The sequence below is a fragment of the Neopsephotus bourkii genome, unplaced genomic scaffold (assembly GCF_033783945.1).
Source record: "Neopsephotus bourkii isolate Nb327-2 ecotype Australia unplaced genomic scaffold, CSIRO-AGI_Nbou_v1 NB_591, whole genome shotgun sequence".
NCBI classification, from domain to species: Eukaryota; Metazoa; Chordata; class Aves; order Psittaciformes; family Psittacidae; genus Neopsephotus; species Neopsephotus bourkii.
In genome coordinates, this window is record NW_026901092.1 from 16,314 (window position 1) to 38,178 (window position 21,865).

Genomic DNA, 21,865 nt, shown 5'->3' on the forward strand with positions numbered 1-21,865 from the left:
CCTCAAAACAGCAGCCTCATTCCCCTACACCCACCTGCAATGTCTAGGAACAGGGCAAGGTCCCACAGGACATGAAGTGTCTCCAAGCCTGCTACAACTCTTAGGTGGATATCCTGAACCATCCTCAGCCTTTGGGATGCACTACCCCTGTCCGTGAAAAAACCTTTGGGTTTTTGTTTTACCCTCCATCCAAACTGCTGACCTTGCATGTGAGGACATAGTGAGAAGGCCTGAACAACGCAAGGTCTGGGTGTTCACAGCCCAAATAAGTTCCATATACAAACTCCACAACGTTAATTGCTAATTAATACAGGCTCGTGTGCTTAGCTCTGGCCCCTCTGTTCAGGTGTAACTCTGCTCTCTGTCCTTCATCAAGTCACTTTAAATCTACAATGTTCTAGTAGTATTTTATAATCAGAAAACATAATACTGAAAAGAGCTTTAAGCATTGATCTGAAAATACTGTGGAAATAAAACACATCATCTTGTGCTTTCAGAAAACTGTTAAATCCAAAGTTTATTCACACTTCAAACAAAACAAGATTTAAACCTACTGTAAACCTATAAGGATGCAAATACAACATAGCTGAAGGTAGCAGTAGTTTAGCATTTTATTGAACTGGTGGTGCTTTATGTTCTAGTGAATCAATGAAAAAGAAAAAAGTTGTACCTCGTGTGTTTATTTATTTATTCACTCTATAATCAAATTGCACAACAGCAATTTCATTCAGTCCCCTTAGTCAGGAAACTGATTTCATAATTAAGGTTTCTGCAATAAACTATTTTACACCAAAGTAAGTACATATACAACATATAATGTGAAAGTGGACTGAGGATATTAACATACGCTCAGCTCAATGCAGTGCCATATAAAGACAGTTCTAAAGGAGTCTGCTTAGGTACTGTAGATGTATTTTAGCATATCCAACACTAATGTGCCGTTGGTTTTGTATAAACATCTCCATATGGCATTGCAGGACACGGTGCAAACATATTCCACAAGAAAAACATTGGCTGACAGCAAAAATAGGTCAGTGGCTGCAATAAATAGGTCAGTGAAAAGACCCCCGCCATTAGAAGCTTAATTCTTCAAACATGACCTTTACATCCATCTTATTTCCCACATCCAAGTCTTTAGAAAGAAACATGCTTAGCAGGTATCAGTGTATATTGAACTTTACTCAAAATAGCATTGCCAAATTTGCCCTCAAGTATTTCAAACCTGTTGATCCCAGACGAGTAATGACACACAGACACCAAGTTGTCAGTTACTTAAGAAGTTTTGGCACAGTCAGAGTAGGAACCGTAATTTCCTTAAAGATTGGCACATAGTTTGGATTCGGTTGGCTTGGACCTTGATCCAAAGTCTCAATGATAGTCTGCTTCATATCTCTGCTGGCGTCGCCTCTCACCGTCAGCAAAGCTGCAATATGGTCATCCCTGGCAAAGCAAAATGGTAAAACTGGCATTAGCGGGGAACTTCGCACAAGGAAGATCTTTGTCAGAAGCATCACTTAGTTGGCAATCTTGTCTTTCTGTTTCAGCATGTACTTCAATTCTTCAACAGACCTCCAGCCACTCAGAACTCACTTCTCCAGCTCAACATAAAAGCACTGTTTTGGCCTCTCCTAGGACTCTAAAACATGTTTTATCCTTCCGAAACTCAGAGTGGAAATACTTTTGTTATTCCCTTGCTGTACCACTGAGTACTTACCTATGTGTACCTCCCAGCCCAGCTCACCTACACTCCATACTAACATCATCTTTCATAAGAAAGTGGCTACATTATAAAACATGAAAAAAATACAAACACATTGTCTCACCCAAAACTACAAAAACTATGATGCAGAAACTCCTGTCTTAACTTTGAGGGCAAAGAAAATTACCTGATATCTGGGTATTTACTGACTAAAGTTGAAACTTCCAAATAGAGCAATGAAGGATCAGTTAGCTTGATAACCTCTGCAATGGCTTCAATGATGTCACAGAGTCCTTCAGTGTCCTCTCCAGAGCCCTGCAAGAGGAAAAGTAAAAAAAAACCCAAAAAACTAATTCCCAAACCAAAATCCCTCATATCTATGGAACAAGACAATCTCTATGGTCCCTTCAACCCTAACCCTTCTAGGATTCTATAAACAATCCTTTATAATCAATATTTTGCCCAGCAATGCTCTTGAATTCCCTGAAGAGCTGAATTTTCAGACATTAAGAAAACTAAGTATTTGTGAATTGTCACTGTAAGTCACTCCCCTCTTTTCCTGTCCTTCTTCAGCCAGAGACCTACCCTCAGGGTATCAGTAAAGAAAATCATGTCTTACAAACAGTATGTTGTATTTATCCACACAGTGATGCATTCTAGTCTTGGACTTCTGTTAATATGCCAGCAAAAACTTTAGGAACAACTGATGTGAAAGCCAGATCTTTTCAGAAACATTATGCAAAAACTGGCCATGCATCTGCTTCCTTCTAGTCATCTGGGCACCAAGGCAGATTTCATCAACTTATCAACTGAACTGTAAGGTCGATTTAATCTCTGAACTCTTTAATCTCTTCATTCCAGGTCACCTGGTCCTGCCAATCTGCAGGTATTGCTCAATGCATTTATCCCATAATATCTTCTATCAATGCCTCAATCTGAAACAGGTTTTACACAGAATCCCACATAATGAAGGACTCTGATGCAGGAATTGCCCTAGCATCTTTCACAGTGAGCAGAGATGAACGCTGCCTTTCCCAGCTTTCCTGGCTTTATCTTTCTCTGCATTCTTTTTGCATTTTGTCATATGTTGTGCCTAGGAGCTTTCTGGCAGAGTCCTGCTCCTTACACAGTTAAACATTCAGTATTCATTTTAGGCTATCTTGTACATTGTTTCTCAACTGCCTTTTTTCTGCCTTTTCTATTTCTATTGCACCTTAAATGTCTTGTTGATTGTAAGTAAACAGACTGCATACTACTTAGGTAATAAGTAACCACATCTCTTCAACGCAGTATTGCTCTTTCTTCCAGCCAGGAAAAATAAAGCCTTATTTGTTTAAATTTTATTTATTTAATTTATTTTCTTTTATTTCATCATATTTATTTTATTTTAATTATTTTGTTAACAAACAACTGCTTTTTTCTTTCCCTGACTACTATGAATTCAAGGTACCTATCTCTGTGGGGCCATTCAAATACTCTACTGCAGAGAGCTTTATAAGCACAAAGTAGTAGAAACTGGTGCTCAGGAGCTATAGCAACAGGCCTGAATGTGTTCAGAAACACTGTCTGTGCTCTCAGCTGGCACCCTGGATATTTACAAGTTCCTCAATGTTTTAGAGAGACGGAGATCTAACTCCAGCCATTCTCACCAAGCAATAAACATGTGTGGTTCATTCTAAATCACCAGGTTAACAGCATTATCCAAAGAAAATACTTACAGCTGCAAGCTTCTTAAACAGAAATCGGAACTGTTCTGCTTCTTTGCTCATTCGTTCTGCACCCTCTTTTCTCTCTTCTGCATTCTTAAAAGATATACGTTTTAACATGATTGCTCTGATGTATTCCACAACCACTCTCCGATGGGCCTCAATAGTCATTGTCTGAAAGAAAAGACGAAGGTGGTGGATTATGCCACTGACACTTGCAAAAGTCACCATTACTTTTAGGTTTTGAGCAATTATCAGGCTTTGAAATGTGTATTTGCCCTTCATCACCAGGACACAGCTTTTGCTAATACTGTATATTTTGAGTGGCTCTAGGTTTTCACAAAGCTAAAAGAAATGACAATCTGTCCTTCCCTAATGAGGAGGATGTGCCAATCCTCCTGATAAAAAAGAACCAGCAAAACCAAGATATCTCCAATGAGGTCTGCTTTATTTTTGAGAGCACTTCTATCTAGATGAACAAACATGAAACGATTTGGATATCTTTAGAAGAGACCTGTGCCTGGCCTTGCAGCCTTGCTCTTTCTATCTCTGGTCAAGGAATGACCAGCCACCAGAGGGCCTTCTGCTGGAGAACTCCAACATTTTGCATAAAGCACTGCAAAATCTTGCCTACATTATCTTGGTCAAGTCTGGTAAGAAGCCTCAAGAGTCAGCAGCAATCGCTTCCTCAGATATTCCTGGACTGATCTGCTGTACTGCACTTGTCTTTTCATAAACAGCTCCTGGTGATTAAGTGAAGCATGTGGCAGTGGTGCAAGAGTAATGCTGAGGTTTGGTAACAAAGAACAAAAAAAACACAAAACCTTTGCATTTTTTCAACTGTAATGTAAGGAAGAGTCCTTAAATCCAACAAGTCCTCAGGTATTTTCTTCCCCTAACTATGGTGGCAAAGTTACTTACAGTTAAGAAAAAGCCTGTGGAATAAGTAGTTACAAACTTTTAACCAGATTTTATCAGCATAGATCAAGCTTTGGTTTCAATCAACGTGTTCCTCAGTCAAAATTCTGGAGAAAGGTTTCAGGAAAAAAAGAAAATAAAGAGGGAAAACAACAGACCAGAAAGTACTGGAAGTCACAGCTCTCATCTAGGACACGGAAAACATGACTGCAAGTCCTGCTCTCAAGACTCTGAAGAAATACCAGAGTTGGCTGGCTGTTCAGGGATGGCTTCTCCTGCATCAGTGGAATTGATGCCAATTACAAAGAGGAAAATTAACTGCACAGAACAGACTGTGGGAGACTGACATGTATGCCCCATCCCACAGAATCACAGAATTGTAGAACAGTAAGGCTTGGAAGGGACCTTAAGATCACCAAGTTCCAACCCATCCCTTTAGACTATAGTCTTTTTGCAAGTGCTTTCTTTGTGTGGCTGTTAAAAATTGGATTTTCAAAACAGGGTTAACCAAGAGTATTTTAAAACCAGAAAAAAGCCCACCACAAACCAGGGCAACAAACAAAAGCATGTCCCATCCAGTGCTAGAACCTACAGTGTCTTGCCTAGGAGACAGGAATAAATAGCAGGTATGAGGGGTGCCAGGAAATGTGCTTGCCATCTTCCTCCCCATGTGGCAGCAATAAATGCTACACAAAGAAAAACATGTGACTGCAGAAACTGGTACTAACACTTGAAGAAACTCATGCCAAGCTCTATTACCTCGCAGTGACAAATCAAATCCGGAAAAGAAAGCTGTTCCTGCAATATAGACTAATTCTGGGAGCAACCTAACTTTCTGTGTGTACTTTTTCTGGACTGAAAATGTGTACTATTCACTTACATAATAAGGCCTCTACAGTCTGCAAATACTGAAGTTTAAGAGGTCATGCGGGGAACATTGAACAGTCCCCTCTATCTCTTAAAGAGCTAAGAAAGAGTAAACATAGGATTTTGAGACTGTCTTTTAAGCAGTTGTACTGAGGATTTGTTCAAAAACCTCACCTAAATCCTGATCTTGCTAGCTTCAAATCTTTCCTACATCTTAGGGAGTCATTTAAGACATGCTGCCTTAACTACACAAAACTCATTTTAATTCAATAATGGATAAAACCAAGTACAATTATACTAAAGATTAAAGGATAATAGAAAAATGCAGATATCCTTTGACAGATCACAGGGGAAAAAAAGACAAAAAAGATTTAACCTAGCACATTATACTGCTGCATCAGCATGTTATGCATTTGTGAAACCTTATGGCAGCAGTTTAACTATGCCTCATTGCAAGTATTAAAACACAATTACATAATTTCCTTTAACTAAAAAAAAAATAAATTAAAAAATCACAGGCCAGAAAAACTGCTGTCAAAGAGCTAGCTTTATCTGACTACAAACTTCTGAGGAGAGGTAGAAGAGTACAAGCTGGTAAGAACAGAGTCTAGTAACACACGAAGAAGCATGGCCAGCAGGTCAAGGGACATGATTCTGCCCCTCTGCTCTGCTGAGACCCTACCTTGGAGTACTATGCCCAGCTCTGGAGCTCCCAACACAAGAGAGACATGGATGTGTTGGAGTTTGTCCAGAGGAGGGCCATAAAAATGATCAGCAAGAGGTGGAGCACCAATCCTACGGGGCAAGGATGAGACAGTTGGAGTTCTTCAGCCTGGAGAAGGCTCTGGGAAGACCTTATTGCAGCCCTTCAGTTCTTAAAAGGGGCTTCAAAGAAAGATGCGAAGAGACTTTTCAGGAGGGTGTATTGCGACAGGATAAGGGGGAATGGTCTTAAACTAAAAGAGCGGAGATTCAGGATGGATGTGGGAATAGTTCTTTACAATGAGGGTTGTAAAATACCGGCACAGGTTGCCCAGAGAGGTGGTGGATGCATGACAGAGACATTCAAGGCCAGGCTGGATATGGTTCTGGGCAACCTGATCTAGTTGAAGATGTCCCTGCTCACCGCAGGGGAGGTTGGACTAAACGGGCTTTGAAGGTCCCTTCCATCCCAAGCTATTCTATAATTCATGACATCACATTTTGATTAAGTCCTGCACCTCAGATCTGTCTTTGACAATACTAGTGGAAAAAAAATAAAAAAAAGAATGAGAACTGCAAGATTCAGACTTCTGCAAGACGATTATGAATGTGGTTTTCATTTCCAGTGATGAATCAAGCCAGTTTCTGTATTCCAATTCTGAATTCCGTTTAGTAGTGTTCACTAATTCCAAGCCAACATGACACTCAGAGTATCACAGACTATTCTGCACTTACCTTTTTATAAGGCTTCTTTATTTTTGAAAAGTCATTGAAATAATCCTCTACAGTGACACAGATAGTCCCCACCGCATTACACCCCATCAACCACTTCTTTGTCATCAGCTCATTAAGATGTGGCTGAAAAGGCAGTAAACAATCGATTAGAACACTTTCATAGCACTGCAGTTACAAAAAAGTAGGAAATAGTTTTAAGTGTCATACGTTTCCAAATTACACTCCTTCAATAGGAGTAAGCAGTACAGAACAACTGTGTGATCAGCTGTCAGAATGACAGTTGCCACAGAGAGCTACCCTGACATACACTCTGTGTGTGTGTAAACCAGCTGCACTAACGTGAGTCATACACATGAGTTTGTGTCATACTACTTCTCTAAAATGCTTTATTATGTTTTCTATTTAAATGTCGATGCTAAACAAAAGTATAAGGATAAAACTTGTGTAAAAGCTGATGATTCCAATTTTAAATATGAGGCACTTTAAAACTGTTGTGATAACGCAACTTTGTGTTTGATTTCTTGAACTGCTGCTGGCTACTCAGTTGTTCCCCTTTGCTGGCCCCACAAACTCCCTGTGCCTATGCCAAACCTGGTGGCCTGTACGCTTTACTTCTTTACCAGAACTCCACAACTCATAATTCCAGTATTCTCTACATGCACATACCCATCTTGCTTTGCTCAACCCAGAGGAAAAGTTATTTATTTATTAGAGCACAGTATTTTGTAAATTATAATAGTGACATGATGCTTGAGGTTAATGAATTGCAAAGAATGGTCATTAAGAGTAGATGGAGTGTCTTCTCAGAACCAGTGAGCACAGCTAATGAGAAATAAAAGGTTTTGCTTAAAAGCTCCAAGTTTAAAATAAACACTGCTCCAACATCTTTCTTAATGCAAGTCATTCAAGGCATTTACATTAGTTTAAAGTATTATTACAAATCTAACAAGTCCCAGAGCACCTTTCTTTGCTCCCACCATTTCTCTAATTTCCCTGCCTTCCTCCCCATACTCCCAATGCCTTTTTAGTAATAAAGATTTTTTTTTTTTTTCCCCAGATGCTAGAATTCTTACACATAGAAATTTATCAGTCAGAAAAGGCCCACCTTTGGAGTCAATCAGTTGCCTTAATTATAGGTGTACTGCATCTGTACCAAGATCACAGAACCACAGAATGGAAAGAACCTTAAGATCATGAAGTTCCAACCCCCCTGCCATGGCCAGGGATACCTCACACTAGACCATGCTGCCCCAGGCTCTGTCCAACCCAGCCTTGAACACCGCCAGGGATGGGGCATTTACCACTTGTTTGGGCAACCTGTTCCAGTGCCTCACCACCATCACAGCAAAGAACTTCTTCCCTATATCTAAACTCAACTTCCCCTGTTTAAGTTTAAACCCATTACCCCTTGTCCCATCACTATGGTCCCTGATGAAGAATCCCTCTCTGGCATCCTTATTATACAAAAGATAATTGTCAGCATTATTTTCCCAAATAAATCTTAAAACTCAACTACAAAAGTATCACACTTAAGTACAATCTGCTAGGAAATATTCACTGTATACAAAGAACCTGCCTGAAGTCATCCTGTGAAATATAATTAAGCAACCTTTTAGTCTCCTACATGCAAATTGTATCAGTGAAGAACAATACTGATGTTCACTGGCACTTGGCTAGCACATCACATATAAGATGTTTAGCAATCAAAAGGTTTCATAACTACTTTATCCCTGAATTATTTTTCCTTATAAAATAGTACTTCTGGGTTGGTTTTTTTTTTTGAGGAAAAAAGTTCTAACCTCTAAATCCATGAAGACTTCATCTAGGAGGCTAGAGCATCCTTCTTTGGCAATGATGTCTAAAGTTGCATCCATGCTTGCATGACTGCTTGACAACGTGTCTTCCATTTCAAGTTTCAAGTATTTTCTTTTCAGACTGATTATAGATTCTCTGTGACAAATAACAATGCTTTTCATCATCTACCAATGCACAACTGCATTGCTACTAGATCTCTGGAGTGCATACATGGAAAGAAACATACTAGAGAGTCTTATTTTTTGCAAGAAGAAATAATGTCAGCTGCTTGCTTTGGAAGCCTTAATTTGCTCTCCAGCATGACTTTAGAGTGATCAACTTAGGCTAGTTTTATGCTGGTAACAAACTACTGCTGACTTGTAGACCTGAGAATAGCAGCAGATACAGATGAACACCGGGTTGGACTGCTGAGCACCAAAACATGTGCAACAAGGATTTCTTTCCCCGTTTTGATATTCTGAATAGAGTACAGTCTATCTTTACTTCAGTTCACCTTGATGATGGCTGCTTGAAGGTGAACTGTGAGAGATCAAATGTAAGAGAAGATGGCAGGCCCCAGACCAACTACCTGGAACGAATTTTTCAAATTCTGAAAATTGCAGACAAATTTTTCTTTGGCAATGAAGTTCTTGGAATAACAAGTGGAATTTTAGCAGTGAGGGGCAATGGCTTGGCTTGCCTTGCCAAAGGCAAAAGCAAACACAACATCCACTTCTTAAAACAGTAACATACTTCAACCTATTGTCTTTTGTAGTCAGCTAAACTATCTTAACTGAAACCCTCTTTGTATACAAAAGGAGGAGAAGGTCCTGCGAACACACAGCATTCATTACAAATGAAGTATCAATACTTTTTCTTTTCACAATACTGTAAGAACATGCAGACTTACTTAAAGGTTTGACAGTTGTTGATGACTGCAATCATGTATTGAACATAACATTGAGGATACTGACGATTTTTAAGATGTTCTTCTTTATACAACTGTGCTTCGTCTTTGTACCTGTAACATAAACAAAGAATGTCATTAAATAGGCAGAAATCTGTAATAACTTAAGTACACCTGTAGGTTCAAATGCTCCATAAGGGCCTGTCAGGTACTTAAAAGTATTTTATAAAAGATTTGTTGTTCGTGTGATGTTTAACCCCTCGGTTCTGGGCAGAATCCAGCCAAGGAGGTGTTTTCTGTTTTCATTAGGAGCATAAGACATAAATTTGAGATATAATAAAAAGTTGAACTGACTCCGTAACAGGCATTTGCGGAGAGGAACTGAAAGTGCCACTCACCAGCACTGAAGAACTTCTGTGACGAAACAGGGGAAGGGAGGAAGAAAGCGAGGAAAGGAAAGGGAAGAAAAGCTTGGTTGGCACAGCTGTGACAGGAGAAAGAAAGCAATAAAGAAACATCCATACACGAAACAAGTACTGGAATTGTAGGAACAAAGAAAAGCAGAAGCAGCATGAAGCATTTAATATTTAAAAAAATATATTACCTGGTTAAAAATGAATTCATTTGTTGAAGACACAGAAGGAGTACCTTTGTTTTCAAATCTTCATTTATCTGAGCAGCCACCTGAAGATTCTGCTCAAACATCTAGGTTAAAAATAGTTTAGTTATAAAAAGAGACCTTTAGCAGTGGCAAACCAAAGACAGAGTTCCTGTCTTGCTGGAGACTCTCACTAGCACCAGCTTTGCATACGTCTTTCTTATTAAACAAGCCTGTACAGCTGCTGCTGACTAAACCAAAAATCACTATTTCTGTAAGTGTAACTTACATATTGGCAACCATTAATACACACAGCAGTTTTCTCCTGAGACTAAGAACAGCTGCATTCTTTCTCCAGCAAGAGTACTCAGTATTTCTGATTCAGTAGGAATTTGGCTTTGCAGTGGATCAAATTTGTTGGGTCAACTCCTGCAGCTAGTAATGAATAACCTTACAACTCAAATTCCTTTGCTTTCCCCATACATGAAAGCAGTAAGCTAACATCAGTGAAGTAGAAGGGACCCCTAAACTTCAGAAAACACAACTAGGCACAAGATCCAGGTGACCTACAGGGAACTGTGTGAGGGAGGAGGGGGACTAGAAAAGAAGGGTACAAAACCAGCTGGAAATATGAGCTGCTCTCATGCCCAGATGATTTTGAAAGTTTCACTGTTACATGAATCTCAGCACTGCAGCCTCTGACAACACAACACTATCCAATCAGCCACCAGTTTCTTTGGCATCACACACTTTCCAAATAGGATTAGATGAAGTCAACCTTGGCACTAATATAAATGAGAACAAATGTAGCAAAAAACACAGAAAAAAGAAAGGAAAGAAATAAAGCGTAAAACAATTGCAGGAAGAAGAGAACATCTATCTCTCATTGAAGGTACCTAACACAGTATTTGTAAAGAAAAAAATCAGAAAATGAGCATAATAAGCTGACTGCCAGCTTTCTACTACCAACAGGTTGGTGCAGTTTTGTGTTTGGTTTTTGTAGGGCTTTATTTTTAAATCTTAGAAATAGCCTTATCTTTTCTATGTTGAGGCTATGTATTAACGTTCACTGAAGTAGTGTTTAAACAGCAACATTTTTGATCTTTAACAGCACTCTTTTTTCCACTATTAAGGCGTTTGTATGATGAAAAAAATTATAGGAACAAATACATGCCTAACTAACTCAGCACCATATTAATAAGCAATATTCTACTAACCAGCAAACATCTCATCCGGTCAGCTTATATTACAAATTTGCATGAAGAGACCCAAGTAAAAGCAGGTGACTAAATATAAATATCAACAAAATAGGTCTGGGAAAATGTGTTTCTAATCTACACACAAAAAGAACTAACTCTGTTAAAGTGAAGAAGGCAAATAAACATTAAAAAAACCCAATCCCTACAATTAATAAGTCTATAGGAGGAAACCTATACTTCAATAGGTATAAACCCAACATCATTCCAAGCAGCTCGGTTTCCCCCTCCCATCTCTCCATTGCCCCAAATTCATATACTGCTTCCTCAGATTGTCTAGAATAATCAATTTTTCTTATACCTGAAAAACAATAGCTGGGAGCGTAGTCTGATAGTACCCATCTTGATCTGCCTCTGGTTCAGTTTCTTTTATCCAGTCTTTTTTATCTGTCTCCAGTGCTTTTCGCAGCCAGCCAATGATGTTAGACTATATTAAATAAAGCAACCAAGAAAAAGATTTGTAATTTAACAAAACTAAAAAAATCCCACTACAATATTTGCAAGAGCAGTCATGTACATAACGCATAGTATATATAGTAGCAGATAATGTTGATCACTCTTGTAATCACTACAAGATATAGGTAACATAGACAAATTGAAATCTGCAGTAACAAGAAAGGTTAGTACTGGTAAACCAGTGATGCAGTTCTTAGGCACACTGGAAGGGGAGTACTCCTAACACAAAGAGCAAGTCAGTTAAGCAGAATCAACATGTTTATTTGGAAGCATTAAGCATCAGGCTTTCGGTTTCAAACTGAAATTTTCAAGACCTGAAAAAACTGGGATAATACTTAATGTAGGAAATTTACCAGGTATCTGCTTGTAGTTCCTTTACATACATTTTAGGAAACTGATGCTTGTTACTGTTGGGGACAAAACCCTAGGATTAGATTAAATGGGTTGTATTTCTTGGAACATGAGTGGTGCAGAAACTGTGATGGAGAAAAAACAGTTGGCTCCCCTCCCATCTGACCAGCACAGTATACAGCAAACAGACATTAATAACAACTGGTTTTAGAACTAGACTAAGCCAGTTTTGTGATCAGTTGCATCACACAGATACCATGGACGTATTTGCTAGAGTAGGCAGTAAAGACCAAAATGTTTGCTAAACATGTAATTGGATTATTTGATTTCCATCTAAAATAATTATCCTTATATTTTCAAAGGTTTGAAGGTGTCTGACTCTTTTCTGCTTTATTCGGATTTAGTCAAAACCCCTGGTAGAGGTTCATAATTCTTTCTAATGTATAACAGGTATATTAATGTGCCACACTACACAAAATTAAATAAGACCATCAGGCATGTACAGAAAGGGGGAAAAAACCCCAGTCTAATACAGGTCTGTTTTTAATGCTAACATTTTCAAATGTATTAGATCAGTATATTTTGGTCAAAACTCCTATCAGCAGATAGAATAAAGGAAGAAACTGAGAACAGTCTTCCTGCACAAGGAACGCTGCTGACCTAATGCAGACCTCCAGTTTCCTCCTTTTTTTTTTGACAGTGAGTGGCCTGTCAAGTGCTGGACCTGCTTAGTACACACAGTACCACCTTCAGTTACATGAAATGTGGTACCTTCCTCATAAGCATGGAACTGCTCTGATGAGATACGACTAACAAAGCAGTTAATCTTTTAAGCCAGAAGCCCAAGAGGTATCAACAGTTTTTACCTTAAGATCATCATTAAACAACAACTTTCTAAAGCTGAGGTGCTTAGGGAAAAAAATAATATATTAGAAATCTCTAAATACCTATTTGCATTTTATCTCTTATGAAAATGAGCCATTTTATTGACTTAAACATCAATACTTGATAGTTACAGTTAGGAAATACTTTCATTTACCCCAAAAAACTAGTTATATTTTGTTTAAAAACAGTTTTAAATGGAGCATCGAAAGATATAAAGTGGAAGTGGGGATGTGTAGAAAATTAGATCAGGCTGAATCCTGTGAAACAAATCAGCAGTTTCAGTATTTTCTGCCTTAAAAAGAAGATGCAGCCAAAAAATTAAAACTAGCAAAAGAAAACCACTCTGTGTTTAACAGCACAGTAGCTTTGCTTTAATTTATTTATAGATTATAAATACAAGTGCTCTATATTTTCCAGTAAGTAGGGAAAAAACATTACTGAACAACCAATGTAAGTATATTTTTTCATCTTAGTAGGGGATGAAATGAATTCAAAAGGCATTTCCTGAGTCCAGCCAAAAGTAGCTTGAGAAAACAAACCGATGTTTTTTGTCCTAAAGGTAAGCGCAGAAAAATAAACTTACATGAAAGTTCTAATAAAGCTAATGTGAAGTAGAGCCTCTACTGGCAACTTCCTTGAGACATAACAAGATTGGTTCATATGATTGTGACACCAAGGCCAAGCAGTTACTGTTGCTGGACATATTTTAGCAGCTGGCACATCCAAGGGAGTAGAAAAATTTTCCTCTTCTGCTTGGCAGAGCTCCTAAACTTAGGAGGAGGAGGAATTCAATTGAACAATGTACGAACAGTAAGTCCAAAGTTCCAACTACCCTAATCTGTAAAGAAAAATACATCTAAAAACCTGACAAACATATACTGATTCTTTTGCCGTGCAGTTGGCCAATTTCCAGTGATGCTGAGGATAAATCTAGAGACATCTTTTCTTCGTTAAGATGCACTTAAAACAGCATCCACAAAAGGAAATCATGCTCATGCAGCTGACAGGCATGAAGGGAAAAAGACTGTTAAAAGAATCAGTCTGGCAAACATGAATATCCTGATTACCTTGAAAAGATTACATCTGTATTAAATGTTGACATGGTTACTATAAGGACCAACTGCATTCAATGGCTTTTCAGTATAGTAATAATATATATATACTATAGCTATGAATTTACATGTATGAATAACTCCATTCTAATAAGCTATGATAAATACAGTCTGTAAAGCATAATTATTCCTTGAAATGTCATGATTTAAATCTATAGTCACCAGAATATAATTTTATAAACAGACTTACACATAGCACATGAAAATTTATAAAAGTAGTGATACCAAGTTCACATTCAACACATTAGTTTCCTCTGATGAAGAACAGCACTGAGGCACTAACGCTGCCATAAACGCATCTAAACTTGTTTTTGCATTATCATTACTCACAGTAAGTGTTGACATGTACTTGCTGAGAAGCTGGTCTACCACATTTTGTGAAATCAAAGCATCCAGAGAATTCACATCCACTTCGGGAGACAGTTCGGAATTTCCCATCATCTCTGTACTGAGTTTAAAAAAAACAAGCAACCAAAAGCACACATTACAGATTAGTAAAAAAAAAAAAAAAAAAAATTAAAAAAATTGATAAAAAGTTAAAAACTAATCAGCTTTTTTTTGCATGACCACTTTGCATGACCACAGTTTTCCAGTATTTATACATTTCAGAAAGTTCTTAATAGTAACTGCAACAATAACTGCATTTACAGGGAATGTAAGTAAAACTATGTAATAGAAAGAAGAGGATGCAAAAGCTATAGCCCAGCATTTATTAAAAACACATATTACAGACATTTTAAAAATTAATCCCTTTCATGTGTTTCTAACTTTTACGTATGAGAATAAGCAACTCCTTGAGTAAAAGCCAACTGGTTAATCTGTGGGCTCTAAATAGGGGCCGATTTTACACGTGTTTTAAGTTTAAGAGGTGATGACAGGCAATTTACACATTCTGAACTTTAGAATGGGAAAGATCGGTGAAAAGTACCAAATCCTCACCTCAGTTTTGCGAAAAAAGCTTCTGCTTTGCTACTTGTATCACATCTGTATCAAAACTAAAATACATTGAAAGAAAATTTAACTATTTCCTGTATTGGTAGAGAATACACCTAAGAGGAAGAGGCACCTCACATGCCAAATCAAAAGCACAATTCATTACAGTGATATTTTGCATCTATATAAGATTGTATAATGAGTTGCGTGTGTAACTGAAAAAACCCAAAGCTATGCCAAAGCACAACACAGCAAGAACTTTTAATATTTTATGCTTTAAAAAACAATCACTCTAAACCACACTCTTTAGAGAACGCATTATTAACTGCTGATGGAAATACATTCAATCATAACACATAAATTGTTCCACATTCCATTTTTAGTATCCTTGCAGAAGGAAGCCACAAATTCTGTATTTGCAGTGGCAACTATAAAAAACAAATAGCAAATTAAAAATGAAATCCTAAACAAGTGTTTAGTTTGTATATTTCTGCAAGTTAAAAGTGCTCCGGGTACATACAGTAAGTGAGCATAGTGGTGCTTCCATGTCATGAAAAAAACCCCTCAAAGCACTTAAAATAATCCCCATACAATGCCTAACTACTAAAAAACCCCAACATTTCAGCATTTGAAACTATAAAAGCTACTGAGACTGAACACTTTACACTTGTAGCTTCTTCCTGAGCCTGTAGGAAAAGAGATTGAAGATATTTTACATGGCTCAAGCTATCTAGAAAACTGAACTCTGTTCTCTTGCTGTTTACATAAAGAATACACACAATAGCAGGACCTGCTCTAAGCTTGTTCAGGGGGATTGTGAGAAGCTGTCTGTGGCACTGTGCCATACAGGAAGATATTGCTACCCTCATTATATTATCATTCCCTACTTCCAAAGGCCTCAGAGACATTAAACCTTTCTCAAAGCTTATCAAGTGAAGCCCCAAACAAGCTTCTACCTCTAGCCACCAAAGACAAAAATTCTTACTATACTATACATTACCACAAGTTCTCTTTCCTGATTGCATCAACCCAACATCTGGGGGAAAGGAAGTGATTGGCAATGCTCTTAGAAGTGTTAAGAGGCTTCTAATTATAGGGAAGAGTTACTTCCCTTAAAAAAAAAAAACCACCCAAAACCACAGTTTATTGTAAAGTTGAAATTTCAGAATTGTACTATCTGGAAACTAACATTTTAAAAGCTTCTATTCTGCCTCCTGTGTCAGGGTTGCTCCCAGTACTGCTCTGCCTTGTAAAAAGAGGTACTTGATCTAGAGACAACATCCACCTAGATGCATAGTACTATTTCCTCTGTTCTTCCTGAGAGTGAGATTGTTGGCAATGCCTGTAGCAATATTTGTGAACCCTCAGCAGTTTTGTCAACACTTGACCAGTATCTGACAAAATGCTGTTAAAAAAAAATATGGGTATCAGTATTTTACAAGACTTTAATTTTTTTCCCCTAAATGCCTGGATTTTAGACCAGGTAGAGTCCTGGTCCCAACCTGGTAAAAACTTAATAATAACAGTATGTTTCCAAAGCTCTTGTTGATTTAAATATGAAAGACAAATACATCTAGTGCAGTAAAACTCAACCCACTCAAATATTAAAGGCTATTATTCCACATGGAGCATCACTTCTCAGCTGAGAGCTGAATACAGTTCTAAAGACAGATTCTAAGACAAGTTCTCATAGGAAAAAATATGATACCTTTAAAACACCTCTCTTGGAAATACTGTAAACAGAAGTAATGCATGACTTTCTTATCAGTTCATTACACAGAAAAAACACCCTCAATACTGCTTCTCTTAATTAGTCAGTATTTTCTCAGCTGGCTTTGAAGTGCAGCTGGAATATGCAAATACAAATATTTATGTTCCCTCTAACATTCAGTTACATTTAATGGAAGTAGAGAAAGATTAGAAATGACAAAACTAGTTTCTACCATTCAGTGTTCCACAGAAGTGAACAAGGAATGTAAGCGCAGCTTAAAACCAATTTTTTTGTGCAGGTAAAAGCAGAAACAATTCTCATGGTGTCATATAGGCCACCCTCCTTCACACCTTAACCATGACATATAAACATAACACACAACAGATTTTTCTATAGCTATAAGACATGTCCAGCAACTGAGATTTGGTAAACTCTGCAAGTATTCCGCTTCAGCAGTTTTCCCCATTCCCAGTCCTGAGCCTATTCCTTCTTCTACTGTCCACTACAAACATAGACAAAAGCTAAATATAAACCTCTTTATAACAGTTTACTGCAATCTATAAGATATTTTTTTTTTTAAGGGAAGAAACTCAAAGCCTCATTTCTTTTTCCTGAGATATTTCCTCTAATTTCCATCACACTTATTACATGAAGATACAGGGGAGAAGTGCATTCTCAGATATCTTGCACTCCTCTCATTGTTTCACTGCCTTCACAAGACAATACCATCAGGTGCTATGAGCCACACAGCCTGCTGCAGGAAAAATCCCTTTTAGTTTTTTTGCTCTGTAAACAGTTACAGTGCTGGCTTTGCTCCCTCTTTGTATGACAGAACAGATATTGAGAGAGATTTAGCTCCGAATCATCTAATTCCACTGCAATCTGCTCTGCTTTCTGGGGGAGGGTAGAAGGCCAAGATTTGCCTTACTGGAACATCAACCCCAGGGCTGTGAAGAACCTGGGATAAGAATTTCTACTGAGGCCACATCCCCATAGATAGAGGGATTCACATGTTCCTGGTTTTTATTCACTATGCAGTTATTCCTCTGGCCTTCTATTAATAAAGAACAGGCCAATGAACTCAGGTCTTTATTAGTAGCTTCATGTTTCATATACTCTGCACAGGTATGCAAGTATGCCTTAGTGGGTGCTCCTTATTGTTCCTTGCAAAGAAGAAAAAAACAGAACTTCACAGGGTAGAGCAAAGCATTACAAAGAGTACTGAACACAAAATGAATTTTAATACTGTTCTGTGCAATTTCTATAACCAGCCTTATCTCCTGCCTATTCCCTTTATGTTATTATCATATTATTACCTATCAAGCATGCAATTTGTTGAATCAGTGACATTGAACAATTGAAGACAGCAAAAGTGTACACAGCACGGACTCTGGGTCAGCGCCAGCTCTCAAGAACAGGATCACAGCCATGAGCCACAGAAAGGCTAGCATCATTTTTTCCCCAAACAAATCAGTTGCTCTAGTAACTACATGCCAGCAAAAACTAAACAGTTGCCTTTTGAGCTGTTTCTGCTTGGATGATGAAAACAAAAATCCCTCAAATTGCACAATACAAAAGAGTTTAACAAAAAACCTGCAAGCGGAAATTCTTCTAAATAAGCAAATCGCTACACGGTTCTGAGAGAAAACCTGAAGGAAGTTACTACATTCTTTCCATTTAACATCAACGAAACAACACTGAAACAGTCCCAGCCCCTGTAAGAAGGAACAATAGAAAGTTGTTAACCATACAGATCTTCTGGGGCTGTGGCCAACAACAATCCTGTTTCACACACAAGCTCTCAGTTTCTTCTGCTCTTTCCCAGTACCGGCACACAAATACAAGGTGATGGTAGCTTCAAGAAGGTCTTTAAAACTTGAAAGGCATTAAAACTTTAAGCTTACAAAACAGCTAAAAATCACATTAGAAAATGCAAGTAAGTTTTAAGGAGCAGTTTCCAGGAAGCAAATGCATAAAAACCATGAAATGAGCAAGCTCTTTACTACTGCCCTCTTTGGTTGCATAGACTCATACAATGGTTTGGGTTGGAAGGGATCTTAAAGACCACCTAGTTCCACTCCCCACTGTGGCTCCTACCCTGCTTGGGGATGCTTATACTTCAGCACACCCCAGTCTTTCCAATTGCTGACTCTATGGGTCCACAGGCTCCAGTGACGCATGGTCTCCATAGAATTGTTTGGCTCAGAAGGGATCTTTAAAGATTATTTAGTTAAATCCTTCTGCCACAGGCATGGATACCTCCCACTAGACCAGATTGCTCAATGCCCTATCCAGCCTGGCCTTGAACACTGCCAGGGATGGGGCAGACACAGCTTCTCTGGGCAACCTGTGCCAGTGCCTCACCACCCTCATAGTGAAAAATTTCTTCCTTTATATTTAACCTAAATTTACCCTCGTTCAGTTTAAAACCATTTCCCCTTGTGTTGTCACTATGCACCCTTGTAATAATGCCCTTTCCAGATTTCTTGTATGCCTGCTTCAGGTACTAGAAGCTGCTCTAAGGTAACCCCTGAGCCTTCTCCAGGCTGAACAAACCTAACTCTCTCAGCCTGTCTCCATAGGAAAGGTATCTTATATGTTAACAGACACGCAAATATTAGCACATAAACTGTGTTTTGAATGCTTACTCTCAGCTACTGCTAACAGAAAAAAGATGGGGACCTTACCTTTTGTATGTATTTAAAACCCAAGTTAGAAGGCTAACAATCTCATTTGCTTCCAGGTCCTCTGCAGCGAGCTCTTGCATGCGGGTAGACAAGGCTTGATGATACATGTCTAGCAATTTGTTGAAAATGTCATAATTTGGAGGAAAACACTGATCCAGCAGGGTTTTAGCCACAAGCAGGTCATCAACAACATATTTACGTATGATTTCTAGATGGCGCACGAGCCACATTTTGTCAGATTCTCTAGTATCTGCTTGAGTGCCTTCAATTCGTGTGCTCACAGTTCTATCCAAAATGTTGAACATCTTTTCTTTCCACTTCTTTGGTCTGCCAGGAGGTATGAACCCAGTTTGTTTTTTCCGGTCTAACATGCGTCTGTCTATTTTCTCTTCCCTCTCAATTATCCTAACAACGGAAACAAGCAAGGTTGGATCTCGACGGACTGTAACAAGAGATCTTTGAACCACCATCCAAAGTTGCTTTGCCAACTCCTCAGAGAGTTTCTGCATATCCCCAAAGTATGTATGGATGAGGTTCATGTCATGTGTGTTTTTGCTGTCCATGCGATACTGCTCATACATCAGGTTATCACGAGAACATTCCAAATCCATTAGTTTTCTATGAGCTTGCAGAAGTTCCCCTCGCTCAATCAGATCGTGGGTCTCCCTGACTATCTCTGGAACTGAAAGATAGGCAGAGAAGCAGGAAAGAACATAGAATAAAAAAACACAGTCAAAATAGAGAGAATAAATGCATTAAAAGCACTAGGAAACAAGCTGAAGAACACATCTGGTAATTATTTTGAAATAATTTAAAGGAAATTATTGTTAAGTACTCAAAAATTGTTAGTGAATGCTGAATGTCTTTATCCATTACTTATTATAATGCGCCATTTTGATCAGTCACTAAACAAAGATCACAGTGCCAAGAGAACATAATTTACTCTCTCTTTTCTCTCCCTCTCCCACCCCCTCTTAAAAGGAAATAAAACTCCATGAAAATCTACTATGAAACAAATTGCAGTACAAGCTTTCTTGTATCTTCTACAAAAGAAATTTAACTTGCCTGACTAAAAGTCACTTACCCTGCTTAACCTGATGCTACATACACCAAATAATACTGATTTTTACCTCCTTCATGCAGGAAGTTTTTGTCTGCCTAAGGCACAAAGTAAGAACAGGGATAATTACCTATGCTGCTAAAGTTTTTATAAGATTTTTCTTTTCTTTTGTTGTTTTTCAGTATTTGAAGAATACTAGAGAAGAGGGTTAGGATCCTGGGGGGAGAAGAACTGAAAAATCTCAACAGAAAAATGGTCACTGCAAAAAAGACAGCTAGTGATAAAACTAGTGTCCCCCAAAAAAAGGTTTGAAAAGACACTTAGACACAATCATTAATCATGTTGAAAACAACTTGGTTTATAAAATACTTGTTTTTTTCAGAGTGAAGTTATTAACAACTATACTGTTTAAGAATCCCAACAGGAGATGCTTCACACTAAAAGCTTCTCAGAATGACAGTAAAGGCATTGTCTCAACTGCATTCAGTGCAAAAAAAAACCCTTAACATCCCCAAAATAAGTCAGCATTGTAACATACAAGATTTTGTTGTTCTTGCTGTTCTTTGTTGCTTATACGCAATGCTAGGCATTGAATGTAAATATTACTCTCTTTAAGCAGCCACCAAATATATTCCAGTTTGGTACTGTAGCAGTTGGATGCACTCTTACAGAAATTAAACAAATCAATGTGGTAAGACTGGGAAACAATTTTTCTTAATAGGTACACTGAGTTACTATCAGCAGAGGAAAGAAAAGCCTATTCAGATGAAATCAAAATAGTACGATAGGTTTAGCCCTCATTATAGGGGAAAAATTCTTAAAATTACTTACAAGCAGGAAAGTCCTGGCAAGGAATTCACCCTGATTCAAGATGGAATGGAATGTGCACCATAAAGGCTGCATAAGAGGACAAAGGTAATCCTATTTTCTTTATCTTTACAGTACCCATTATAAAATATTAATCTTATTTAATTTTGCAAACCTTCACACTTGTGCAGTGGTGCAAGGAAGAAGGGTCTCCCATGTATAACTCTTTTCTGCATTGAGTTGGTTTCTGTGATTATGATGTCTGATTTTGAAGCAAAGACTGAAACTGAACTTCAAGTAGTTTATACTTAGGCTTGTAACATTAATGGAAATCCTTGGAGGCTGTTGTGTGAGAAAGACTGCAGGGAATCATTGACTGGAGATCATGCCCTTTCATATTTCACCTTGCTTGCACAAAGCTTTTGCTCCCCAAAATCATTTGGAACTATTTTTACCCAACAGGCTTGCTGAAGGTGCCCAGTTCACTGGCAACATTCCAGATCTTTCCGAATGTCCTTTCTGTACATGCCACTTGCATATTTCAGTCCTTTATACTACGCATGTTATCGGTGCTACTGACTACTAGCAAGAAGCTTCTTTGTGACTTGTGTTTGATGGTGAGATAGGCTAGACTAGAAGTTCTTACAGCACAATTTAGACTTGATATATATTAAATGGTTA

General features: G+C 38.1%; 1 protein-coding gene across 2 annotated transcripts in view; it reads right to left on the reverse strand.

The window, feature by feature from the left end:
• Positions 1 to 664: 664 nt before the first annotated feature.
• The window catches only part of EXOC3 (exocyst complex component 3), a 28,262-nt gene continuing 7,061 nt past the window's right edge, over positions 665 to 21,865 (reverse strand). For both annotated transcript variants that reach the window (XM_061351445.1, XM_061351447.1), the window contains exons 4-13: positions 19,318 to 19,999; positions 14,317 to 14,434; positions 11,484 to 11,609; positions 9,933 to 10,033; positions 9,332 to 9,442; positions 8,427 to 8,577; positions 6,628 to 6,750; positions 3,418 to 3,579; positions 1,887 to 2,014; positions 665 to 1,440 (exon numbers count right to left, since the gene is read on the reverse strand). In XM_061351445.1, the coding sequence (XP_061207429.1) occupies positions 1,269 to 1,440; positions 1,887 to 2,014; positions 3,418 to 3,579; positions 6,628 to 6,750; positions 8,427 to 8,577; positions 9,332 to 9,442; positions 9,933 to 10,033; positions 11,484 to 11,609; positions 14,317 to 14,434; positions 19,318 to 19,999 (1,874 nt within the window). In that variant the 3' untranslated portion in view covers positions 665 to 1,268. The remainder of the gene's footprint in view (positions 1,441 to 1,886; positions 2,015 to 3,417; positions 3,580 to 6,627; positions 6,751 to 8,426; positions 8,578 to 9,331; positions 9,443 to 9,932; positions 10,034 to 11,483; positions 11,610 to 14,316; positions 14,435 to 19,317; positions 20,000 to 21,865) is intronic.